General features: G+C 43.4%; 1 protein-coding gene across 1 annotated transcript in view; it reads left to right on the top strand.

Moving 5' to 3' along the window:
- LOC146866948 (pancreatic triacylglycerol lipase-like) overlaps positions 1-21,153 on the top strand; it is a 187,753-nt gene that overhangs the window by 2,311 nt on the left and 164,289 nt on the right. Inside the window, exon 3 of the mRNA XM_085603272.1 lies at positions 20,127-20,281. Coding sequence (XP_085459398.1) covers positions 20,127-20,281 — 155 coding nt within the window. The remainder of the gene's footprint in view (positions 1-20,126; positions 20,282-21,153) is intronic.

The following is a 21,153-nucleotide window of genomic DNA, read 5'->3' as shown; positions in this document are numbered from 1 at the left end:
ATCCCACACCTGAGAGAGGAAAATTACACTTTCAAATGTTGTGAGTGCAAGACCCACAGTCCAGTGTTTAGTGCCATGAAAGGGCCCAGCATTCCCAGAATCCTCTGGCTTTCTCCCATCTCCAGTAGGGAAAAGTGTTTCAATAGAAGCCAATGCTGGTATCCGTTCCTCACTTCTGCCCAACTTAGTACACCCGTTACTGGGTTCCGGGAGATTCAGGGGTGCAATGACAGATGCATCATTTGGGATTCGCACTTGGCTGGGCACGGAATCGAAGCTCTGGTGCAGCGGTCACACTTGAAGTTGATTTCATTATTGGGACATTCATTTGCCATTCATGGGGATTTTGAGAGTGAAGATGGTGGTTTGTCTTTTGTGTTTTGTCGTCTTCTTTGCCCCTGTGCTGTACTGGTCTATTGGATGTCAATGGACATAGATTGTGTTTGTGTGTCTTGTATGGTTTCTGGTCTCTCTGAAGATCTCCTGGTAGTTTGTATGCCTCTTAAGTAAGAAATAGGATGGTAGCCCCTTTTGTGGTACCCTGGCTGGTTGGACTTGGCTAACATTCTCAGCAATTGTGTCTCTGTGTTTGTGGTGGATCGACCACATAAGTAAAGATTGTGACAAGATAGAGTAGGACTAAGACTATTGGGGATTACAATACGTGATCTGGGCAGAAACAGTCGCACCCGGTCCTGCAACATAGGGAGCCTGTGCACCATCATTATAACTACTTCTGGCACCTGTACTCCATCGTTACTTATTGCTCTCTTGTTTTTATCTATCTGTCGTGTTCTATATGAAGTGCTCTGGTGCACATGTGCCTAGGGCTGTGCTTTATAAACATCAGAAAACAATAATTAGATCTTCAGTGAAAGATCGTATTTTCTATCACTAAAGCTATATCGCCTATATTAGCATAGTGGACCCCATTCAGTCTGAGTCTGGGGAGAACTTGACTGGTCTCTAGATTATAGAAAGGACTTTTACTACACAGTATTTTTTATGTACCTGGGGCAAAAATGTGTTTTCAGACTTAGAGGCTGATTTAGAGTTTGACAGAGAAGATATTCTGTGACATCGGTGGTGGAGTATCTTCTCTGCCAAACCCTTGATCCGCCTGTCCGACTTAGCAGTGGGCAGACAACCAGGTTTATGCCAACGGAGTAAACTTTACTCTGTTGGCGCAAGCCTTCCTTCAACAGCCCGAGGGAGTAGAGGCCATTGGAGGTAATCCATTCGACCGTCCACCCTATTTAATGTGGACAGTTGACTGGCTGTTTTTTATTATTCCTGACCCCCAGGTATATCCTGAGTCAGTGGTGCACGTATGAGTTATTTTGAGTTCAGGTGCTTAAGTCAATGGTGACTAGGGATCAATTTTCTGGTTTCAGGATATCCACTTCAGGTGAAATGCCATTTTAGGAACCAATTGCTTTTAACTCTTCAAATGAGACCGATGCAACAGGTTGCCAGGAGATATTTCCAGGCCCCTTTTCTCAAAACCTACTAGTCACGTCTGAAATTTTCTAGTGGCAGGGGTGGGTTCACCGAATCGGGGACACCCACTGAAACAAATGGCTTCAGCAATTGCTGACTGAAACTGGAGAGAGTTGGGGTTCAACTACAACTTTAATTACAATATATGTACAACCAGAGACCTTTGAATGTGATGGTTCATAGAGTTCCAAAGTCAGGATGGTCCTCATCAGCTAGCTGAACTAGACCAGAAAGGTGGTGTGTGAAGATTGTGTGAAGACAGACATCATCCGTGTCCATCTTGAACTGCAAAAGGCTTGATATGAGCACGCTGAGCAGTGGGTTGGGAATCAAGTAGACATGCATACTGGACAGGTAAATTAGCAACTTTGTGACATAGATGATGTGGTCCCTGGTGGATTTATCTTCGGGCTTGCTGGGTAGCAGGACCAGACTAGCTACCGGCTTTCCTTAATAAAAAATGCAAAGACATGTTTAAAAAAGCACGCTTTAAAGCTATTGGTTTTGCATTGTTCATTTAGAAGCGCCGGCAGCTCCCCAGTAACAAAATCAGCCCCTCAGCAGTGAACCTGGACTCCAACCTGCCACCCCAGAGAAAAACGCTGGTAGCCTGTCCGGCCCTGCTGGGTTGTGGAGGTCTTATGACTCCTGGGTATTCCTGGCCTTTTGAGGAGTCCTCCACACAGATTCTATAGTCAGTTGGACCTTTTGCAAACCTTGCTGGGATCAGGTCAGCCCTTCGCCTGCAGGCAAGTAGACTGTCCTACTCTCCCTAGTGTAAAGCAGCAAGTTTCACAATGGAATCCTTCTTGGACCCAGACTACGGGGAGAGCAGTAACCCTGCAGAAGTTCAACTCCTGTCAAAATATTTTTTCTACACTACTGCATACCTTCCTTTTAGTCCAAAAGACATAGCTGCCAAGTTTTCAGGTTGCCTATGTGTGACATGTTCATGGTTTCGGTGTACATATTAGTGATATTCTACAGCCAAATGTGTGACCCTCCGAGTGACACTTTCTTGCTAGTAAAACGAAGCAACGAAGACCATATAAAATGATACATGTCAGAAATGAGCACCTTTTTAACAATGTAAAGTTCTAAAAGTTATTGAAAGTGCACAACCACTGAAATGGAAGGTCACTAACCTACTGAGATGAATCTATATCCAGTTGACATGCAGCGCTATGTCCCTGCCCCCGCAGCAGTGTTGGACTCACTGACCTGTCTACACAAAATGACCACTGAGTGCTGACCAGTACCTCCAACTAGCCTGCCTGCACTTCACTGCTGCTCTCTGTAGGCTTGGTACAGACCAGGAAAGTCTGAGAAACATATGATGTGGTGCCCCCAGGGGCCAGCTACACCACACTTTGATTGCTGGACCATGCCCTTGAGATCATCATGTCCTTTATCGCTCCATTCACAGTTGCAAAAGTTCCCTAGTGTTAAATTCACCTGACTGCAGCAAGAAGTGCCATGTGACTTGCAGAAGAGTCCTTCTCAGCGCCAGCCTCATTGCATGGCACTGCCTGCTCTATTCACCTGAGACTCGCCTCGATGCAGAACAGGTATGGATCTGCATGCATGACTCTAGCCGCTTGCAGGCAGGCTTGCTGCCAGGAACTTGCTGAATCCGGCTTATTGGTGGGACCCTCTGAAAAGTTGCACAAATTTAAATTTGACTGACCAATGGGATTGGGCCCAAATGACACTGTTTTCTGATATCAGCTGACCTCGTAAACCAAGTATTCCTGTCCTTCTTTTACTGCAAAAACCTCTTTACACTAGGACAGAGCAAAAGTAGGGGAAGCAAACTTTGCTGCCTCTTGCCCCTCTCTGCCCTCCTAAGGAGTACAGGAATTAGTCAACGCCTAAAAAGAGGAAAAGTTGATGATGAGTTCTGAGAGAAAGGGAAGCAAGGTGATATGGTGTACTGAGAACTTACCTTAGTTAGACCAGACTACAGGCCAATAAAGGCCATTGCTGCTCTGAGGACTTCTTCCTGCGAAGAGATGGTAAGACCAGAGACCTGTTGCTGGTGACCAGCCAGACTCCAATCATGTATCATGAGTGAGGAGCTCTATCGAACTACCCTCCACTTCCTCCAGAACAAATGAGTCTGCCAGCTCGTAGGTGAGCAAAAGAAGAGTACAAGCAAGTAACTTTCAGAGCACATCACTGCTCTAACTGTGGCCTCCCCTTCCTATAGGTAGGCCTTTCCCCATCTCAGTGTGGGCTTTTTCCTACTTGAACCTCATCCATATACGTCAGCAGGACCTGTGTCGTTGATTGTTTCCAATTTGATTTCTCCTGAGCTTTTACCTTGTCCCGGGCCAGTATGCCCAGACGTGGGTCCCTTGCTCACTTTGCCACTAGATTCAAGCTAGCCTGGCAGATGAGGGCTGTTAGCCTAAAACCGGTCACAGGATGCTAGTTTACGGTCCAGGGAAGACATGGCTTGGCAGTTTGGGCTGGACTGTTCCCATGAGGGACAGGGTCAAGACTGATTTGCATATAGCTGTGTCTGAACTGGGGTGGCAAAGTAAGCTAATGAACGATGATGGATTCAACCCAGATCTGTGACTGGGGGTGAGTGTCTGAAGAGTTTTAGCACTCCGTCCATCATCTCCTTGTATTTGCTTTGTCCGCCCTAAGTTGGCAGGGTATGCCCAGATGTGGGTCGCTTGCTCACTTTGCGACTGGATTCATGCTAGCCTGGCTGATGAGGGCTGTTAGCCTGGAACCGGTCCCAGGATGCTTGTTTCCGGTCCAGCGAAGACATGGCTTGGGAGTTCAGGCAGGACTGTTCCCATGAGGCACAGGGTCAAGACTGATTTGCATATAGCTGTGTCTGAACTGGGGTGGTGAAGTGAGCTAAAGAAGGATGATGGATTCAACCCAGATCTGTGACTGGGGGTGAGTGTCTGAAAAGTTTCAGCGCTCCGTCCATCATCTCCATGTGTTTGCTTTGTCTGCCCTAAGTTGGCAGGGTATACCCAGACGTGGGTCCCTTGCTCACTTTGCCACTGGATTCAAGCTAGCCTGGCTGATGAGGGCTGTTAGCCAGAAACCGGTCCCAGGAGGCTTGTTTCCAGTCAAGGGAAGATATGGTTTGGCAGTTCGGGCTAGTCTGCTCCCATGAGGCACAGGGTCAAGACTGATTTGCATATAGTTGTGTCTGAACTGGGGTGGCAAATTGAGCTAAAGAAGGATGATGGATTCAACCCAGATCTGTGACTCGGGGTGAGTGTCTGAAAAGTTTCAGCGCTCCGTCCATCATCTCCTTGTGTTTGCTTTGTCCACCCTTATTGATTCCAGTACCCCGCCTCATTGATTCCAGCACCCTTTACAACTGCTTTATGTGTCCGTGTGTGTGAGAAAGAAAAGATTGCGACTGACTGCACCCAGAGTGCTTCCCCCTCCATGACTGCATGCCCCTCTTCTCATTGTGAGGTGCCGAACAGCTGATGTGATCACACTTGCTGGCCACTGTGTTTTGGTCACTGGAGCAACCCGCTGCTGCTGTGGCTCTCTTCTGCACTCTGGTGCCTTTGGATCCCCAACCGACGATAGACGTCATATCCTGTGCCTCGCCAATAGCATTCACTGAACTGGAGAGTGTAACAAACTGAATAAGACTGCTGATGAAGTGCCGAGCAATCTGCACTGTCCGTGCAGACCAGGCACTGTGCTTTGGTTACATCCTTACGTTAGAGATGTTCTCACTGTTGACCCTTATCTTAAAAATATAAGCTAGGCCAGAGAGCACCCCAGGCGGCGTGCTGCATTTTCCAGTGCATAAATACATAGATGCTATATGTATTAGTGGTTCTTTTTACTATGCATTCGAACTTAATGATAATACAAAGTCTCAAATCTTTTCCAAAATAAGAAACAACAGTGATTGAACAATATATTGATTCTGTGTAATGTTGGTGTCATTTATATCTGATGTCCTATCCGACACCAGCTTCCAAAAGTAAGTCTGGACTGTTCTGCCTCGTTACCCGTGAAAGTCCAAGCCTTAAAAGAATGCATTCGGAAATTGAAATGAGGCTGCAGTAGTGTCTGGCTTCTCTGGTTCAATAGACAATGGAAATACTCTTTATAAGAATTGCATCATTGCCCTGGAGCCCCCTGACATGAAATATGTATAAACAGTAAATTGTTATGTAACCTTTCCTGTTCTAATTCGTCTTCTCTACTATGAAGTGTGACCCACCACAGGGTTCTGTGGTGACCCCATCTCTTAGAAAGTGCTGCTAAAAGTTCAGCACAGCCAGGAGGTGGTTGTGTCAATAGGTCACTGACTTGGACCAGAGTAAGTTGAGCAGAACCTTGTGTGGCCACTCAGTGCTAAAGCTCAGTGCAGCTGATCTCCATTATAGTGTGGGAATTAACTAGCACATGCATCAAAAATGCCATTTGCGATTCCTTATTAGCGAAAAATAAGGATTCGCTAATAAGGAATAGCAAAAGCCTATGCATGTAGAAATCGCTTACAAAATAGCGATTTCTAAATATTTCTTAATTGCGAGTCGCAAATTGTGAGTCGCAATTAGGGAATACCTCTCCATTCATTCCTATGGGCCTAGAGGCCCATAGGAATGAATGGGATGACGTTCTCAATTTGCGATTCTCAATTAGAGAAACGCAAATTGAGAATGCAATTTCAAGGGTGTCAAAACGACACGCTGTTGCACCCCTGAAATCGATCTGTGTACAAATGTTGCGCCCACACATGTCCAAAGGACATGTGTGTGTGTAACCTACCACTTTGAAAAATGCACTTTCGTGCATTTTTCAAAGTTTTTGCAAATTACCATGACGTTCAACTTCATGGTAATCTGCGCCCCCTATCAGCGAAATCGCTAATTATTTCACTTTAATGCATTGCATTTAAGGAATCTCAATTTGCGAGTCCTTAAATGCAATCGCAATTTGAGAACTCGCAATTAATTGCGAATTCTCAAATTGCGAGTGCCTTGACCCTTCATGCATCGCAAATGCCCTTTTTGCGGGCGCAAACGGCCGATTTTTGCGAATCGCACCGTTTGCGCTCTCAAAAATGGTTGATGCATGTGCCCCCTAGATTTTTTGTTAAAAACGTTTACCAATTTAACATTCACGGTTGATAAAATGATCATCCTTTATCAACCTTGAGGAGCATGTCAGTAATAAGCGAAAACAAATGGTCCTTGCACACATCCCACAAGATGACAAGAAGGTGATTACAATTTCCTACTACTATTACCTGATGTAGTTTGGTTCCAGTGGCACAGTGTGCAAAGGGCCTACGGCCTGGCATAGCCTTGGCCACTTAGGGCATTATATCAAGCACACAAAAAGGTAATGGAGAACGCACAGATGTGGGTCCCTTGCTCCATGTGCCACTGGAACCAAGCTCCACCCCGAAACCGGTCTTAGACTGCTTGTGTTCTGGTGCAGAGAGGGCCTGGCTTGGCAGTTCGGGCTGGACTGTTCCCATTGCAACAGGGTCAAGACTGATTTAGCAATCTTAAAGAAAAGATAGTCATTAAAGTTGTTAGGTTTACCCCAAGATTTGTAGTTCAGGTTTGGCCATTGAATCTTTATAATTTTTACTATCTGACAATTATACTGCATCTCATGTTAAATGGAAAATTTCAGATTTTGCGATTAATTTTAACAAAATGCTTTCATTTAGGCAAGTGCATCTAGCAAATCATTCAACTACAAGTATGAGCCATAAAAATGAGAGGAGCTGTCCTTGAATTGATCTCATCACTAGCTAGTGCATCTCCATCAGATAAACATTGAACCCAAACCTTGGATATTGAACTAAATAATCAGCAAGATCAGGTGCAATAAAATTGGGACTTCCTGAAATTATATGTATGACTGCCTCATAAACACCCAATCAACCTGCTCAAAGTCCTTTTCATCATCTACTGTGACTTACAGGTTTAGGTATGTATTTCCTCATGGTGAGAACACTTGAAAGAGAAGCATATTACATACAAACAAGCCATGACAGAAAGAACAAATATGCAATTTGGGTGGCTGCATAAATGATTATGGGAATTGTGGAGGGGCGATGCTTTCAACAAGAAACAGTAAGAGTGAAAAATATACAAATAATGTATATACTTACACTGATTGCATAGGGGTCATAAACTATGCTGGAAGATAGGAGGGATAGTTAAAGTGGCCGAAAGTGGCTGCTCTGGTGGGATATTTTGACAATGGTAACTTTTTCAAGTGACTTTTGAAGCAGTTGGGCGTAGTAACAGGCACATGCATCATCATAGGGTTTTGCGATTCCTTAGTTGCGATTATTAAGGAATCGCAATTAAGGAATAGCAAAACCCTATGCATGTAGGAATCGCTAAAGAAATAGCGATTCCCACAAATTCCTTAATTGCGACTAGCAAATTGTGAGTCGCAATTAAGGAATGTCTTCCCATTCATTCCTATGGGCCTCCAGGCCCATAGGAATGAATTAGAGATTGCGGGAGCAATTTGCGAGTACCAGTAGGTACTCGCAAATTGCTCCCGCAATTTCGATGGTGCAAGGGTGTCAAAATGACACCCTATTGCACCCATGTATGTTAACTCTGCACATATGTTGCATACACACATGCTCTAAGGGCATGTGTGTGCGCAACATGAAACTTAGAAAAAAGCAAATAAGTGCATTTTTCTAAGTTTTCCCAAATTACCATGAAGTCCAGCTTCATGGTAATTTGCTCACGCTAATAGCGAAATCGCTATTTTTAAAACTGTAATGCATTGCATTTAAGGAATCTCAATTAGGGATTCCTTAAATGCTATTGCTATTTAAGGAATCGCTATTTTGAGATTCCTTAAATAGCGATTTGTGCATTTGGGATGATGCATCCCAAATGCAAAACTACCGGTCGCAAAGGGGCAGATTCTGAGAATCTGCCCGTTTGCGACCGGTTTTGTGCTTGGTGCATGTGCCTGTAGGTGTCTGCGTTGAAGAGTCTCTAGATAAAGAAGGTGTGGTGCAATAGTGGTCTTTAAAATTGATTGGGGGTGTAACCCTGAGACCAACTGTGAGCATTCCAGTGTTTGTACTCAAGTTGGTTGACTTAGCGGAAGCACAAATGGTGGGTAAGGGGGTTGAGAGACAGATTGCAGTGAACTGAGTAAACAATTATAGTGAACTGAGTAAACAAGTATAGGGAGAAGGAGTCCATGGGATAAGGATGGACTAGTGAACTTACGGAAGGTTAATGAGTGGCTCTACCTTTTTAATTTATTGTTGTTTATTATCATTTATGAGCTTTCATATTTAAGTTTTCTAATCGATTCTCAAGGGATGCATGGAATAGGCAAGTGCCTGGGCACTCGAGACTCAATCAAGTATTTGTTTTTGTGGAACTTTTAGCTGCAAAGTACCTACTGCACTCCCTTGCAGTCAAGCTCACTCCTCAATAAAAAGTTTGTGGTTTCTTCCCAATAGGTAATTTTCAAGCTCAATATGCTTTGTTCAAAAATGTTATTAATAATGTTCTAATACCAGTTTAGGTAAACTACCACTCTTTAATCACTCCTGTGTTTCTGTGTTTCACAAAGTCTTCTTCCCATGTCAGTGTTTTTATTTCATATCCATCATAGATAAAATCCATAAAGTTTAAGAAAACGCAATTCGTTTTATGCTGAGTTGGCGCTTGACCAGGAGATACTGCTGTGGAGAAAATCCAATAGGAGAAATGAACATTTAATAGATTAATCACATGCATCACATGGTATCCTTTAATTAATTGTTGCTACCGAATTCATTTATCACCCTACTTAGTGAAACATTAGCATCATCAATCATTATTTTCATACGTATACTCATGAACATTTACATATATCATTGTGAAGCTCCAGGACATCAGTGAGCTTTGAGTAAACCCAAGTGTAAAACATCATGCATCTGTTTGCATTCATTGTGCAAGTAGTTTAATTAAAACAAACATCCTTATTGATTCAACATCAAAGGGTTTGGGCAAATATAATAACAGCCCTTCACTATGCTGCTACCTACTACACTAGGGCCTAACCAGGTCGATACTTTAAACTTTTGATAACCTTATTCGTAGGGAGCTATGGCAAATAGATTTCAATATTACAAATAAACTTTTAATGTCCTATAGCAAGTTTCATTGTGATTTACTCTCACATTTTTTGCGCATTCCAAAGGGGTTGCTTCCCTCTCAGGATGGCTTAACGAGAATTGTACCCACTGTCAGCATCCTAATACGTGGTTTCAACTATATAACCATGCATTTGCCTATCAGATGTCATCAGTGATGCAACCAGTGATGTCATTGAACATGTTATATGTGATGTAGTATGTCATAAGCAGTGCACTGCGTGGGCGTACATTATAGTTAGCTCAGTTAGCTATAACTGATGAATTTCTATGGTTTTGTGCGTGTATAATCTGAGCCTAAATATTACGTCCCTGTAACCTTTTTAACAGTAAATTTTTAAGGTTTTTTAAAATTCTATTTCCTAAGTTTACGATCCTGTAACCTTTAGTGTAACCTTTGTTTTTTCAGGGAATTTCAAAGGTATTTCAAATTCAATTTTTAAAGTTTTATGCCTCTGTAATGTTTAGTTTCTGTAGTTAATTTCCTCGGTTTATTTTTAGTACTAAGTATACTACAATTTACGTTGCTTGTTAATTTAGTAACTTTTTTTTAACTGCAGACATTAAAAAATATATATACTTCATATATTTATTTTAAAAGGTAAAAATCAGATGTCTACTCAATGTAAAATATATAATGTTTTTGTAAATGTAATTGAGCAAGTTTAATTAAATTTTGTAGTTTTTTGTAGTTTTTTTCTGGTACCCCGGCACTTCCATGGGTCCATAAGCATAGACAGGACCCCAAGTACTCTATGGTTATTGATTCCAATCATGAGGTGGCAATGAATTGCGAATTGTGGATTCGCCAAAATGTCAAATAATTATTGAGTGGGTGAGTGGCTGTGTGAGTAGGTGTATAGGTAAGTGAGTGGCTGTGTGAGTGGTTTATGGGTGAGTGAGTAGGTGTGTGAGTGGCTGTATGGATGAGTGTGAGTGGTTTATGGGTGTGTGAGTGGGTGTATGAATGGTTGTTTGGGTGTGTGGGTAGAGGTGTGAGTGGTTCTGTGGAGATGTCATCAATGATGTCACTGATCATGTCATGAGTTATGTAATATGTGAGGTCTTAGTAGTGCATTGCAGGGGCGTACATTATAGTTAGCTCAGGTAACTATAACTGCTGAATTTCTATGTTTGTTTTGCATGTATAATCTTAGCCTGAATATAACATCCATGTAACCTTTGTTTTTTTCTGTGAATTTCTAAGTTTTTTTTAATCCTGTTTCCGAACTATAACATCCTTGTAATCTTTGGGTTTCTTCAGTGACTTTCAAAGGTTTTTCAAATTCTATTTTAGAAATATTATGTCTATGTAAAGTTTAGCCTTTTAGCTAAATTCTAGTTCTTTTAGTACTAAGTATGCTACAATTTACTTTGAGTGTTAATATATTTTTTAAACTGTAGACATTTAAAAAACTACTTTATATACATTTTAAAAGGTAATAGTCAGATATCTACGTCATTTAAAAAATAAATGTTTTTGTAACTGTAATTAAACAAGGTTTTTAAAAGAAATTAAATTTTTATTTTGGCACTGTGGTACTTTCGCGGGTCTGTAAACCTAGACGGGACTACAAGTACTCTATGGTTATTGGTTCCGGTCACGAGATTGCTATGAATCCATGAACTGTCGATTTGCCAAAATTAAAAAAATATATTTTAAATATGTACATCCATCTACTTTCATTAATGATATCAGTGTGAACATATGTGTATGTATACATATGGCACTGTATATCTGTTTTTCAAGAAATTTACTCAGTTTACAAGTTTCGCCCCTTTGCAAATCCACAGACTGGATGGTCTGAGTGGATCTGTGAGTGGGTGTGTGAGTCAATCTGTGAGTGGGTGTGAGCATGTTTGAGTGGGTGTGTGAGTGTCTGAGTAGGTCTGTGAGTGGGTGTCTGAGTGTTTGTGTGCAACTGTGAGTTGGTGTGAAAGTGTCTGTGTGGGTATCTTAGTGAGTGTGTGAATGTCTGTGTGTGGGTGTCTGAGTAGGTCTGTAATTGTGTGTGTGAGTCTCTCAGTGGGTCTGTGAGTAGGTGTCTATATGGGTCTGTCCCTGGGTGTAAGAGTGTCTCAGTGGGTCTGTGAGAGAGTATTTTAATGCCTGCATACATGTATATGTGGGTGTGTGAGAGCCTATCTAGGTCTGTGAGTGGGTCTGAGGGTGGCTGCATGGCTCTGTGAGTGGGTGTGTGAATGCCTGCATAGGTCTGTCAGTGGGTGCGTGACTGCCTGGTTGGGTCTGTGTATGTGTGCGAGAGTACCTGTGTGAGTGTCTGAATGTGTCTGACAGTTTTTATTTTTTCAAAGTGTGTCAAGATTCGAGGATCCATCACAAATATACACGGGGCCTGGGCTGAGCCTCACGGGGTTCCTTGGATTCCAGTAGTGGAAAAAAACATTGTAACTAAATTTTGTACCCAACATAGGTCAATCTGACACTCCTCTAACGCATCCATGGAGACAAGTTACCTCTAAATTTCCCCCTAAAATCCCTTTGCATAAAAATGTTGAGTCCACGGGACCGTTCCCGATACTTAAAATGGTGGCCACAACATCCGGGCCAAGTGGTGGTCAGCCAATCACAGCGTTGCTGGTGTCGTGTGACTTTGCGGCTCCTCTAAGGGTAAGCCGCGGAGGGTCCACTCCCCAGATATCTATGTTTCTTTTTTCTGAAATAACTCTGCAACTACCGAACGGATATAAATCAAATTACAAAAAAGGCTCTTTCTGGACCAACAGCTACCTTTCTGCCAAATTTGGTGTAATTACATCCAGTAGTTCAGGCTGTAGTCATGTTTGAAATCCCAATGGGAAATTGCATGGGAAACAAACTTTTTTGACCCCCTTTTTCTCTGTCCCTGTTTGACAAATCATCCCGGAAATTACCATGCATAACTAGACATACTGTGCCGCTTATTTGGGACAATTTCATGAAGATACGTCAAATGGCATCAAAGTTATAAGCAAGTAAAAAAATGCTTGTCCTATGGAAACTAGTGAGCAAATGACTTTCAACCTTTTTTGAATATTCACTGCCCACAGTGGTACTACATCACGGGTGCAGGAGCAAAGTCCTTCCTTTATTTGCATGGGGCCATTCCTCCAGGCAAACAAAAGAATGCCCCCTTATGATTGTGTAGATGCAAAATGTGCACCAAACGGATTTGTGATACACGACACGCCTGCTGATTTTAATACCTTCATTAGGGCCAGCCTGCATTTGTGTATTTATTGCAGCCACCCCAGTGAGATCATCGGTTCCCCGATAATTCAAGGACATCAGCACTGGGTGGGGAAATCCACCGCAGACTTTCCTGCTGGCAACTCCATATCCCAGAACCCCCTCCAACAACACACATGTGCCTGACTTCACCGGGGACATTTAAGGTGCACTGCAGTCTGCAAGTGCGGGACGCACCGGATGATTTTAATACCTTCACTAAGGCCAGCCTGCCTGCATGTGTTTATTGCTGCCACTGCAGCGAGATCATTGTTGCCCCGCTGCTTCAAGGACATCAGCACTGGGTGGGCAAAACTGCCACGGTCGTGTTTCACTGACGCTGGGGACTCTATGTCCTAGAACCCCCTCCTATAACATATCTGTGCCTGACTTCACATGTGGCATTTGAGGTAAACTGCACTCTCGCAACGCGGGACGTGCAGGGGATGTGCCCGGTCCAATGGCAGGCCAGTTCAGTGACTGTAAGAGGGCAGGCTGGGCCCCTTCTCTTGGCTTTACCATCTGGGGGTGAATTGCACTGACTATTCAGATAAAATCCCCCTTATCGGCTGCTTCATGTGGAACTGATATTAATTCATGGAATTTTCTGGATATTAATTGGATCTGTCACTTTGTGTGTAACATTGGGTGGGGTGAAAACTTAATGTAATTAAAGTCCCTTACGCCCAGCATTATTTAGAATTCCGTGCCCTTTTTATTGTGTGTTGTGCTCAGTGAAGGGCCATAGGGCTACACGTGTGCTCCACCCTTGGTTCACCACTCATAGACCCCTGATTTCAGCATAATGGGAAAAAAGGTAGGAGGAGTCAACTAACATGAAGGACAAGGGTCCTAGGACAAGCACTTCTAACCTTTTATTTCTTTCTAACACAGTGGGGGCATTATCTGAAGAAATCTCGAGTGTAGAGGAACAGCTAATCCATTCCCATGCAGATCCCAGGGTCCCCACTGTTTCAACTATTGCTCTAGAGCAAAATCCTAAGGGCCTTCTCCAGGCTCAGCCATCGCCCCTACCCATTAGTTCCTCTAAGCCGTCAAGCGCTGCATTTTCTGACCCGATGAGTTTTCCTCCTCAGATTCTATCAGAGATTTCACTAGTTGATAAGGGCTCCAGTCTTAGTGCAAGGGTGTCTGTGTTGTAGGGGAAGATTGTTTATGTGCAGGAAGGTGTCCCTTCCTGCACATAAACAATCTTTAAATGGTGTTTTGTAACGTCTATGTGTGCTGCTTAGCGCATTAATTATTGGAATGTTCATTCTTGAGAGACTGACCTAATTGGTGGATGAGAGGTCTATTCTCTCTGACGTCCAATATGGGATCAGGTCAGGTAGGGGAGCGGTTGAAAAGAACCCCAACCTCCATCTCCTGATTGCCAAATATACTCAGGAGAAGGGGGAGGGGGGGTAATCTGTTTGGCATTTATGGACCTCAGATCAGCCTTTGATAAAGTCAATAAGGAGAAACATTGGTCTCAGCTGTGATCCGAGCCTTGGTCGCCTTCATAAGAGATCTCCATAATGGACTTGAAGGGATGGCCAGGTACGGCTCAAATAGTGAATGCACCCAGCTATTTGAAATCACGAGGGGAGTTTGACAGAAGTGCATCCTTTCCCCCTTCTTTTTCATAATAAATATTAATTCGCTGGAGAGGGTTTTAACCAACATTGAGGCAGACATTCCTAGGGTGGGAAGAAGGAAGGCTAATTTTAGTCCTTTTTTATGGAGCTGATGCAGTTTTAATTTCCTGCACTGCCAAGAGCCTGTAATGTCTTTTAGATTCTTTTATCATTTTTATGAAGAATTTGGGCTATTCTACCAATTTTTTAAAATCTTTTTTTATAATAACTGGTCCAAATAAAAACAAATCTCGCAATCCTTGTGCAAAGGGACAAGTATTAACCAGGGTGGACAATTTCATTTACCTAGGTCTTCTCTTAAACTCTGATTTTAGATGGTTTTAGCTGGTTCTGTTGTTAAGGAAAAAGAGGAACACCCTGCAAAGAGCCGTTTCTGGTGTACATGATTTTTCAGGTGAATTGGGCACAAGCCCCCCACACTTTAGTTAAAGGTCTACAAGGCCAAGTGCATCTCAATGGCCACTTTTGGGTGTGAAACCTGGGGCTACACTAACATTGACACCATACAGTTAAACGAAAACAGATCTCTGAGAAATCTTCTGTCTGTCAGCCAGAGCACCTCAGCTGAGATCGTTCATGAGGAATTAGGTCTGGCTTTTATCTCATATCTGATCCGCATTCATCTATTGCTCCTTTGGTGCTCTGTCTGACACAAGAGGATCTTCATCTGAACTGACTTGTCCCCCAGGATTATTTGACCCTGGACAGGTCTGCTCGGATCCCATGGATCTGATCAATTGAGGTCTTTTTCGAACTGGGCCTCCCAGACCTGGTCCTTGACCCACAGGGTATTGTAAAAAAGGACCTAACCTGGGTGAAGCAGGCCTTTGTGCAAAAAGTGGCAGCCGAAAGGGGGCATTCTGCCTTAGTTAAACAGTCATACCGAACCTACGTCCTTGTCAAATCATTCCCAGGAATGGAGCCCTATCTTTCCCTGGATAAGTTCCCTTAGCATTGACGTTTTTAAAAATGTTTTAGACTGAACATCTTCCATCAGCTGCTATTCCCCAAGGGTGCTTGGTTCTTGTAATCCACCCTACCTCCTTGTACCTGTGACCACGCCTCTATTTGCAGCTCTATGCATATAGGTTTATTGTGTCCTAGGTTTTCTACCCTGCAACACAAATTTCTAAGACCCATTTTAGCACTGCAGGGATTTAGGAAATAAGAACAGCCTATCTCTATCTGCAACTTTTTGCTACTCCTAAACTGTGCTTTTTTGTCTCCCATTTTTTATCTGGGGTATTACGTGAATCTTGCTAGTACTGTATTCTTTAGATTTATATGCAGGATTTTTTGTGTCTGTAAGAATTTAATGAATGTAATTTCTTTTATATATATCTTAGGTGTCGACCTGACAGTTTTTATCATAAGACTGTTTGTTTTATTGGATTGATTTTTCAATGTACACCTGTATCATTTATTTGAAAATCGAATAAAAGGTGTTTGTTTGATTGATTGATTGATCGAATGCACGATTGACACTTTTGTAAATCAGCAGTACTCAGGTCATTTTAGTAATACAGGCCCTGAAATCCAATCTACACAACCTTTGGCCTCAACTTTTGGTGTTATTATTCACTGAAAGGCAGAGACGTGTTAAGGCATTAGCAAAGAGGGCTGTGCCCCAGGCGCCCCCTCGTTAGGATTTCATGACAGCCCATGACTGTATGGAATTTTAAAATAACCAGTTTCTTTACTTACTATCTTATTTTAACCAGCCCAGGCTTCCCACATGGCCAGGTCTAAACTGGGGTGGCATGGTGAGCAAAAGAATGATGGATTTAACCCAGATCTCTCGACTGGGGGTGAATGTTTTGATTTGTTCTGCATTCCGTCCATCAATAGTGTGTCTTTTGCTTCCCACACATTCTAGCTCATATATAGTGAGGGTTAAAGAAAAATACCTATTAGATTCTGGTTAGATTCAGTGAATGTTTATCATTATAAAGTGTATAGGTCCAGCCCAATTGCACCAGCCTTTACCTTTATGAAGTATGTGCCACTCATAATGTGCAGTAAAGATTGCCATTGTGTGCTTCTATGAATGCATCGTCTGTTTGGAGCTACTGCCAGACAGGTGTGATCACAGCCTAATACCACGGACTCTGAATACTTGTTCCATGCAGCAGAGGTAGTGAACTAAACAAAGGCGCCCATCAGCACCGTAAGCCTGAATAGTGCTCACAGACAAACTGCACCACACATTATGGGTAGAAGGCTTGGACATACCACTAGTCCTTATCATTTTCTGGTGCAGTCCATCTGAATACTACTTTCACCAACGTAGGGCCCCATGATAGGCCACGAGTGCAGGTCACATGTCCATGCACATTGCAGAGCAGCATTATATGCTCCCTTCTTGACTGCACCGTCCATGTGGGGCCGCTGCTGGGCCAGTGCAATCACAGCATACTGCGAATTGACTCAGAATCCCTGTTCCTCGCACAGCAGGGACTGGAATGCATGAAACAAAGATGCACCCTCCATATGTACAGGCCCAAAAGATGAGACACCAGTCCTCTGCACCATATGCAGGTGGCTTGTTCACACCACTAGTCTTTCTGCTTCACTGGTGCTGGGCAGCCAGGGAGAAACTGTTTGCTGCTGGGCTGTGCCCCGATATAGGCTGTCCAAGTAAGAAGGTTGCCAATGATGGCACCATAGTTGCAGATGCCCCTGCCGAAAGCATTTGAATGTTTTCTTGGTCATGCATTAAAATCATTCGCGCTTGATATGAATCCTGATTTTTATACTGTTGTTATAGTACAAGTTGTATGAAAGGTTTACGCTATATATCTCCTGCTATTGGCAAGTTACACTGGCTTCTTTATGAAAAGAAGGCTCCAGGTTGTGTTACTGACGGCGATCCTGAAAACCCATCTACCGTTAAATCTAGGCTTTATGGGGAACAGTGACCTATCTAGAGCTACTGTCACCCGGATCTGCCCCTAATATTGCCGCCCAGTGCAGCAGGTAAGACCCGGCGAGGTGGGGAAAGGGGGGTGTTGGCGCCGATGGCGGTAGTCGTCAGACACGACTTACCTCTGCTTCCCCCAAAAAGAATGTCGCCCGGGTTGGACTGCCCCCCATCCACCCTATCTTTTTATTGGTCTTAAAACTAGTCATCTGGTGTAATTGTTCTGCATTTGCCACATTCGAACACTTGGTGTATAACTTGAACTTGAGATTGAGGAAAACAATCGCATCACACAAAAAATAATCTTGAATTGATAATTTTGTAATGCAGAATTCCCCTTTCATCTTTAATGATCTCTTCGACATTTTTAGAACAATAATAAATTAATTTGTCACACGGTTTTTTGATGGACCGCTGTTTAATTGAGTGCAACATAAAACATCTGCATTAACACATGGATTATCAAATGTAATGAGGCGTTAAGCATGCATCATTCTAATTACACAAAATGAGTCGGTAGGAGGTGGCTAACGAGGCTCTCTATGTGTTTTTGTTTTATTGCCTGTTGTGTTAATAATTATTTACAAGGCATGTATTCAGCGGCTTAGAGTAGCATCTTCGTGAGAACAACAATTTGGCCACATTTGTTTCACTTAAAAGAAAAACGTGGGAATTTCACCCTAATTTCAGTGTCGCTGATACCTAGAGGTGGCCTCACTCTGCAGCATTCATTCCTCCACCAACCTAGAAATCTTGAGGCAGAATCATCGAGTAAAGTGTTATTACTGCATCTTATCCTCCTTTTTCTCAGCTCCTTCTGTTCTCTGCTCGCCCTGTTCTCCATTCAGCAGAGGCCCTCTGTCTCACCTTATCAGGCAATCCCTTGACTTCACCACGGTCTCTGCTTCTCCTCCCAGCATCATTCACATGCTTTCTAAGTCTCCTTTCCCTATACCCGCATCCACCAGCCGCGACTTCTCCTCCTCAGTGGCGGAGGAGCGTCAATCCACTGCCTGGCTCAGAGCCAGCAAATGAAAAATAAAGCCATGTTCTAGCATCCTTTTTTTTCATTTGCCAGCACTGTAGGGAGGGGTGGGGCTGAGGCATGTGAGGGGGGAGGAGTGGTGCTATGTGCGCTCCCTAAGTGCGCATATGTGTTTGGCTGGCCGTGTCAGGCCGGCCAAAACACACATGCGCACTTAGGTTTCTCCAGCCCGGCTGCATTGAACAGCCTGGCAGGAGAAACCCCACCAACTCCCATGTCTGAGTGGAGCATCTTTCCAGCCCGCTCAGGCCAGTCCCCATGCTGCTATGCAGCACGGGGATTGGATGGTAGTCTGTCCCCGGGACTGCTGGGACCAGGAAGAGGACAGAAGGCGTGGCAAGACGTGGGAGGCGGCCGGCTGCTTCTAGTAAGTTCTTAAAAAATATATATATTATTACTAGCATCCTCCCTGCGCAACCCCCCTGCCCCCCACGAGCTCCTCCTCCCACGTTCCCTTCACCCGCCCCACCGCTCTTGGTTTATGGTGGCTTCCACTGTTGGTCACCAGCGGCTGTCTCTCTCTGCCTTTCTTTTCTGTTAATGGGAGATTTTTTTTTCCTTTCCTTCTCACCTCCCCTTCCCTTCATTCACACAGTCTGTCCTCATCCTGTGCCTCCATTCTCCACAGGTCATCTGACTCTACCGGTGGTGCTGCCCCTTTGTTCTCCATAGATTGTCTCTCTCTCTCTTTTCATATCCCCCATTTCATCTCTCAATCTCTCTTTTTCTTTTCACTATGCCCCTACGCCGGTGCCAATCATTGAAAACTTTGGTGACTTATTTTTGAAGATCTTCAATTTGCTAGCACATTTGCCAGTTCTGTCATTCTCTTGCCCTCTGTTACTGAAAATATTAACAGCAAACGTGAAAGTCCTAGCAATGCTTGTAAAAGCAGGGAAAATGACAGGATGTTAAGTGCAGGGGTGGGTTGAATTGACAGAATTTGATTCAGCTGAATTCCGTGGAATTACTATCAAAATTCCTCAGAATTGCATGGCGGGCAGAGTGGGCATTTGATGCTATTTTCTTAGTGCAAAATGCACCCTCGTATCCAAAAATGGATGCAAGGATGCATTTTGTACTAAGAAATAGCGCTGCAAAATGCTAAATGTACTTAAAGTGCATACCCCTCGGCGCCATTACATATTTAATTACTGGTTTTTAGTTACTGCAGAGTATCTAAGAGGATTCTGAGGGGTATGCACTGTAGTGCATTTTAAACAGGGCCAGAAGAGAGAGCTGTCCCTCTATATGTAAATTAAAGTTTAATCTGCAGTGTTTTTCAATGCTCCCTCGTCCAGCCCTGTTTAAAAACCAAACAGTGCTGGTTAATTTCGCGGGCGGAGCGGGGGAATCTATTAGTAACTCTGTGTTACAAGAGTAATGCAGAATGACTAAATTCCTCCAATTCCTCAGGCGGAATTAAAAATTCTGCCCACCCTAGTTAAGAGGACGGATAGGGGCTCTGTTGCGCTTGTCAAAAGCCATTGTAAGCTTTTTTTTAGAAGGGAGGATTTGTTTATCTTGAAATTAAGCACCTGCATGAAAGCAGTAGCTGGAGAGTCGCACAGCTTCGTGAAAATGATAGGCCTAATCAATACCTCTGTTACTTTTACATTGTTGTGCAGGTGCTGAGGTCTGTTATGATCGATTAGGGTGCTTCTCTGATAAAAGTCCATGGGCTGGGACAGTAGAGAGACCTATTGGAGCGCTGCCATGGTCGCCAGAGAAAATAAACACTCGCTTCCTCCTCTACACCCAGCAAAATCAAAATAGCTTTCAGGTAAGTCTTTTTTTAGGTCTCGGCTAGGCAGCGCATGCGCTGTCTTGTCAAGAGATGCTGTATAGAGTATAGCGGGGGAAGCTCCGCCCACTTTTTGGCCATAAATTTTATTGGCTGCAATAATAAATTCTGCTTTTTGATTGGTTTTGGGCTTCTTAGTCCCGCCTCCTGACTGCCATGGCGTAATTTTTGCTCTTCCAAGGCTATCAGCCCCTTTACTTGTAAAACCGCTTTGTTTCCCTGTCTCTCCCCATTCCCTCGTGCAGTCCTTAACTTCTTATACCACAACCACCCCCCCACCTCCTCCCATTCGTGCCTTCTTTCATAACGGCACTTCCATTTAAAATGCAATAGGTCTTGGGAAAATCCGAGTCCGATTGCATTTTCAATGCTTGTTCTTTTTTTGGGGTGGTTTATTTGTTACTTGAAGTGTTGGGGCCTATAAGTAACATCAAAAAAGATGCCAACTGTCTGTCCTACCACCAGGCCCTGTGACGTATACCAGGGGAAAGTTATCGTGATGGAAGATTATTCCATAAAGTTTGAGGAGTCAGAACATGTAAGGGAACACAGTGCACTGTCTGGGGCTCATTCGCGAATGCATGTTTGACTAAGTAAACTAATACCTCTTTCACTTACTTATATGCCTTTAAAAACGGACTCCAAAACATCTAAAATGCGAATACTCAAGAAATATTCATATGCAGTTAGAAGAAAGAGAAAGAACTGTGCCTTCTTTGTGCTTTTACTAATGTGGATTTGGACGTTTTGGCTTTTGGGCCCGATTCACAAGGGCATGTAAGAGTATGTAACCAACACTCTTGTCCTACTACTTCCCATGCTCATAAATGCTTTAGTGAATCAGCCCCATA

This window comes from Triturus cristatus, chromosome 1_2, assembly GCF_964204655.1.
Source record: "Triturus cristatus chromosome 1_2, aTriCri1.1, whole genome shotgun sequence".
Lineage (NCBI taxonomy): Eukaryota > Metazoa > Chordata > Amphibia > Caudata > Salamandridae > Triturus > Triturus cristatus.
The sequence above is the reverse complement of the archived record's forward strand: the minus strand, read 5'-3'. Positions and strand labels throughout refer to the sequence as shown.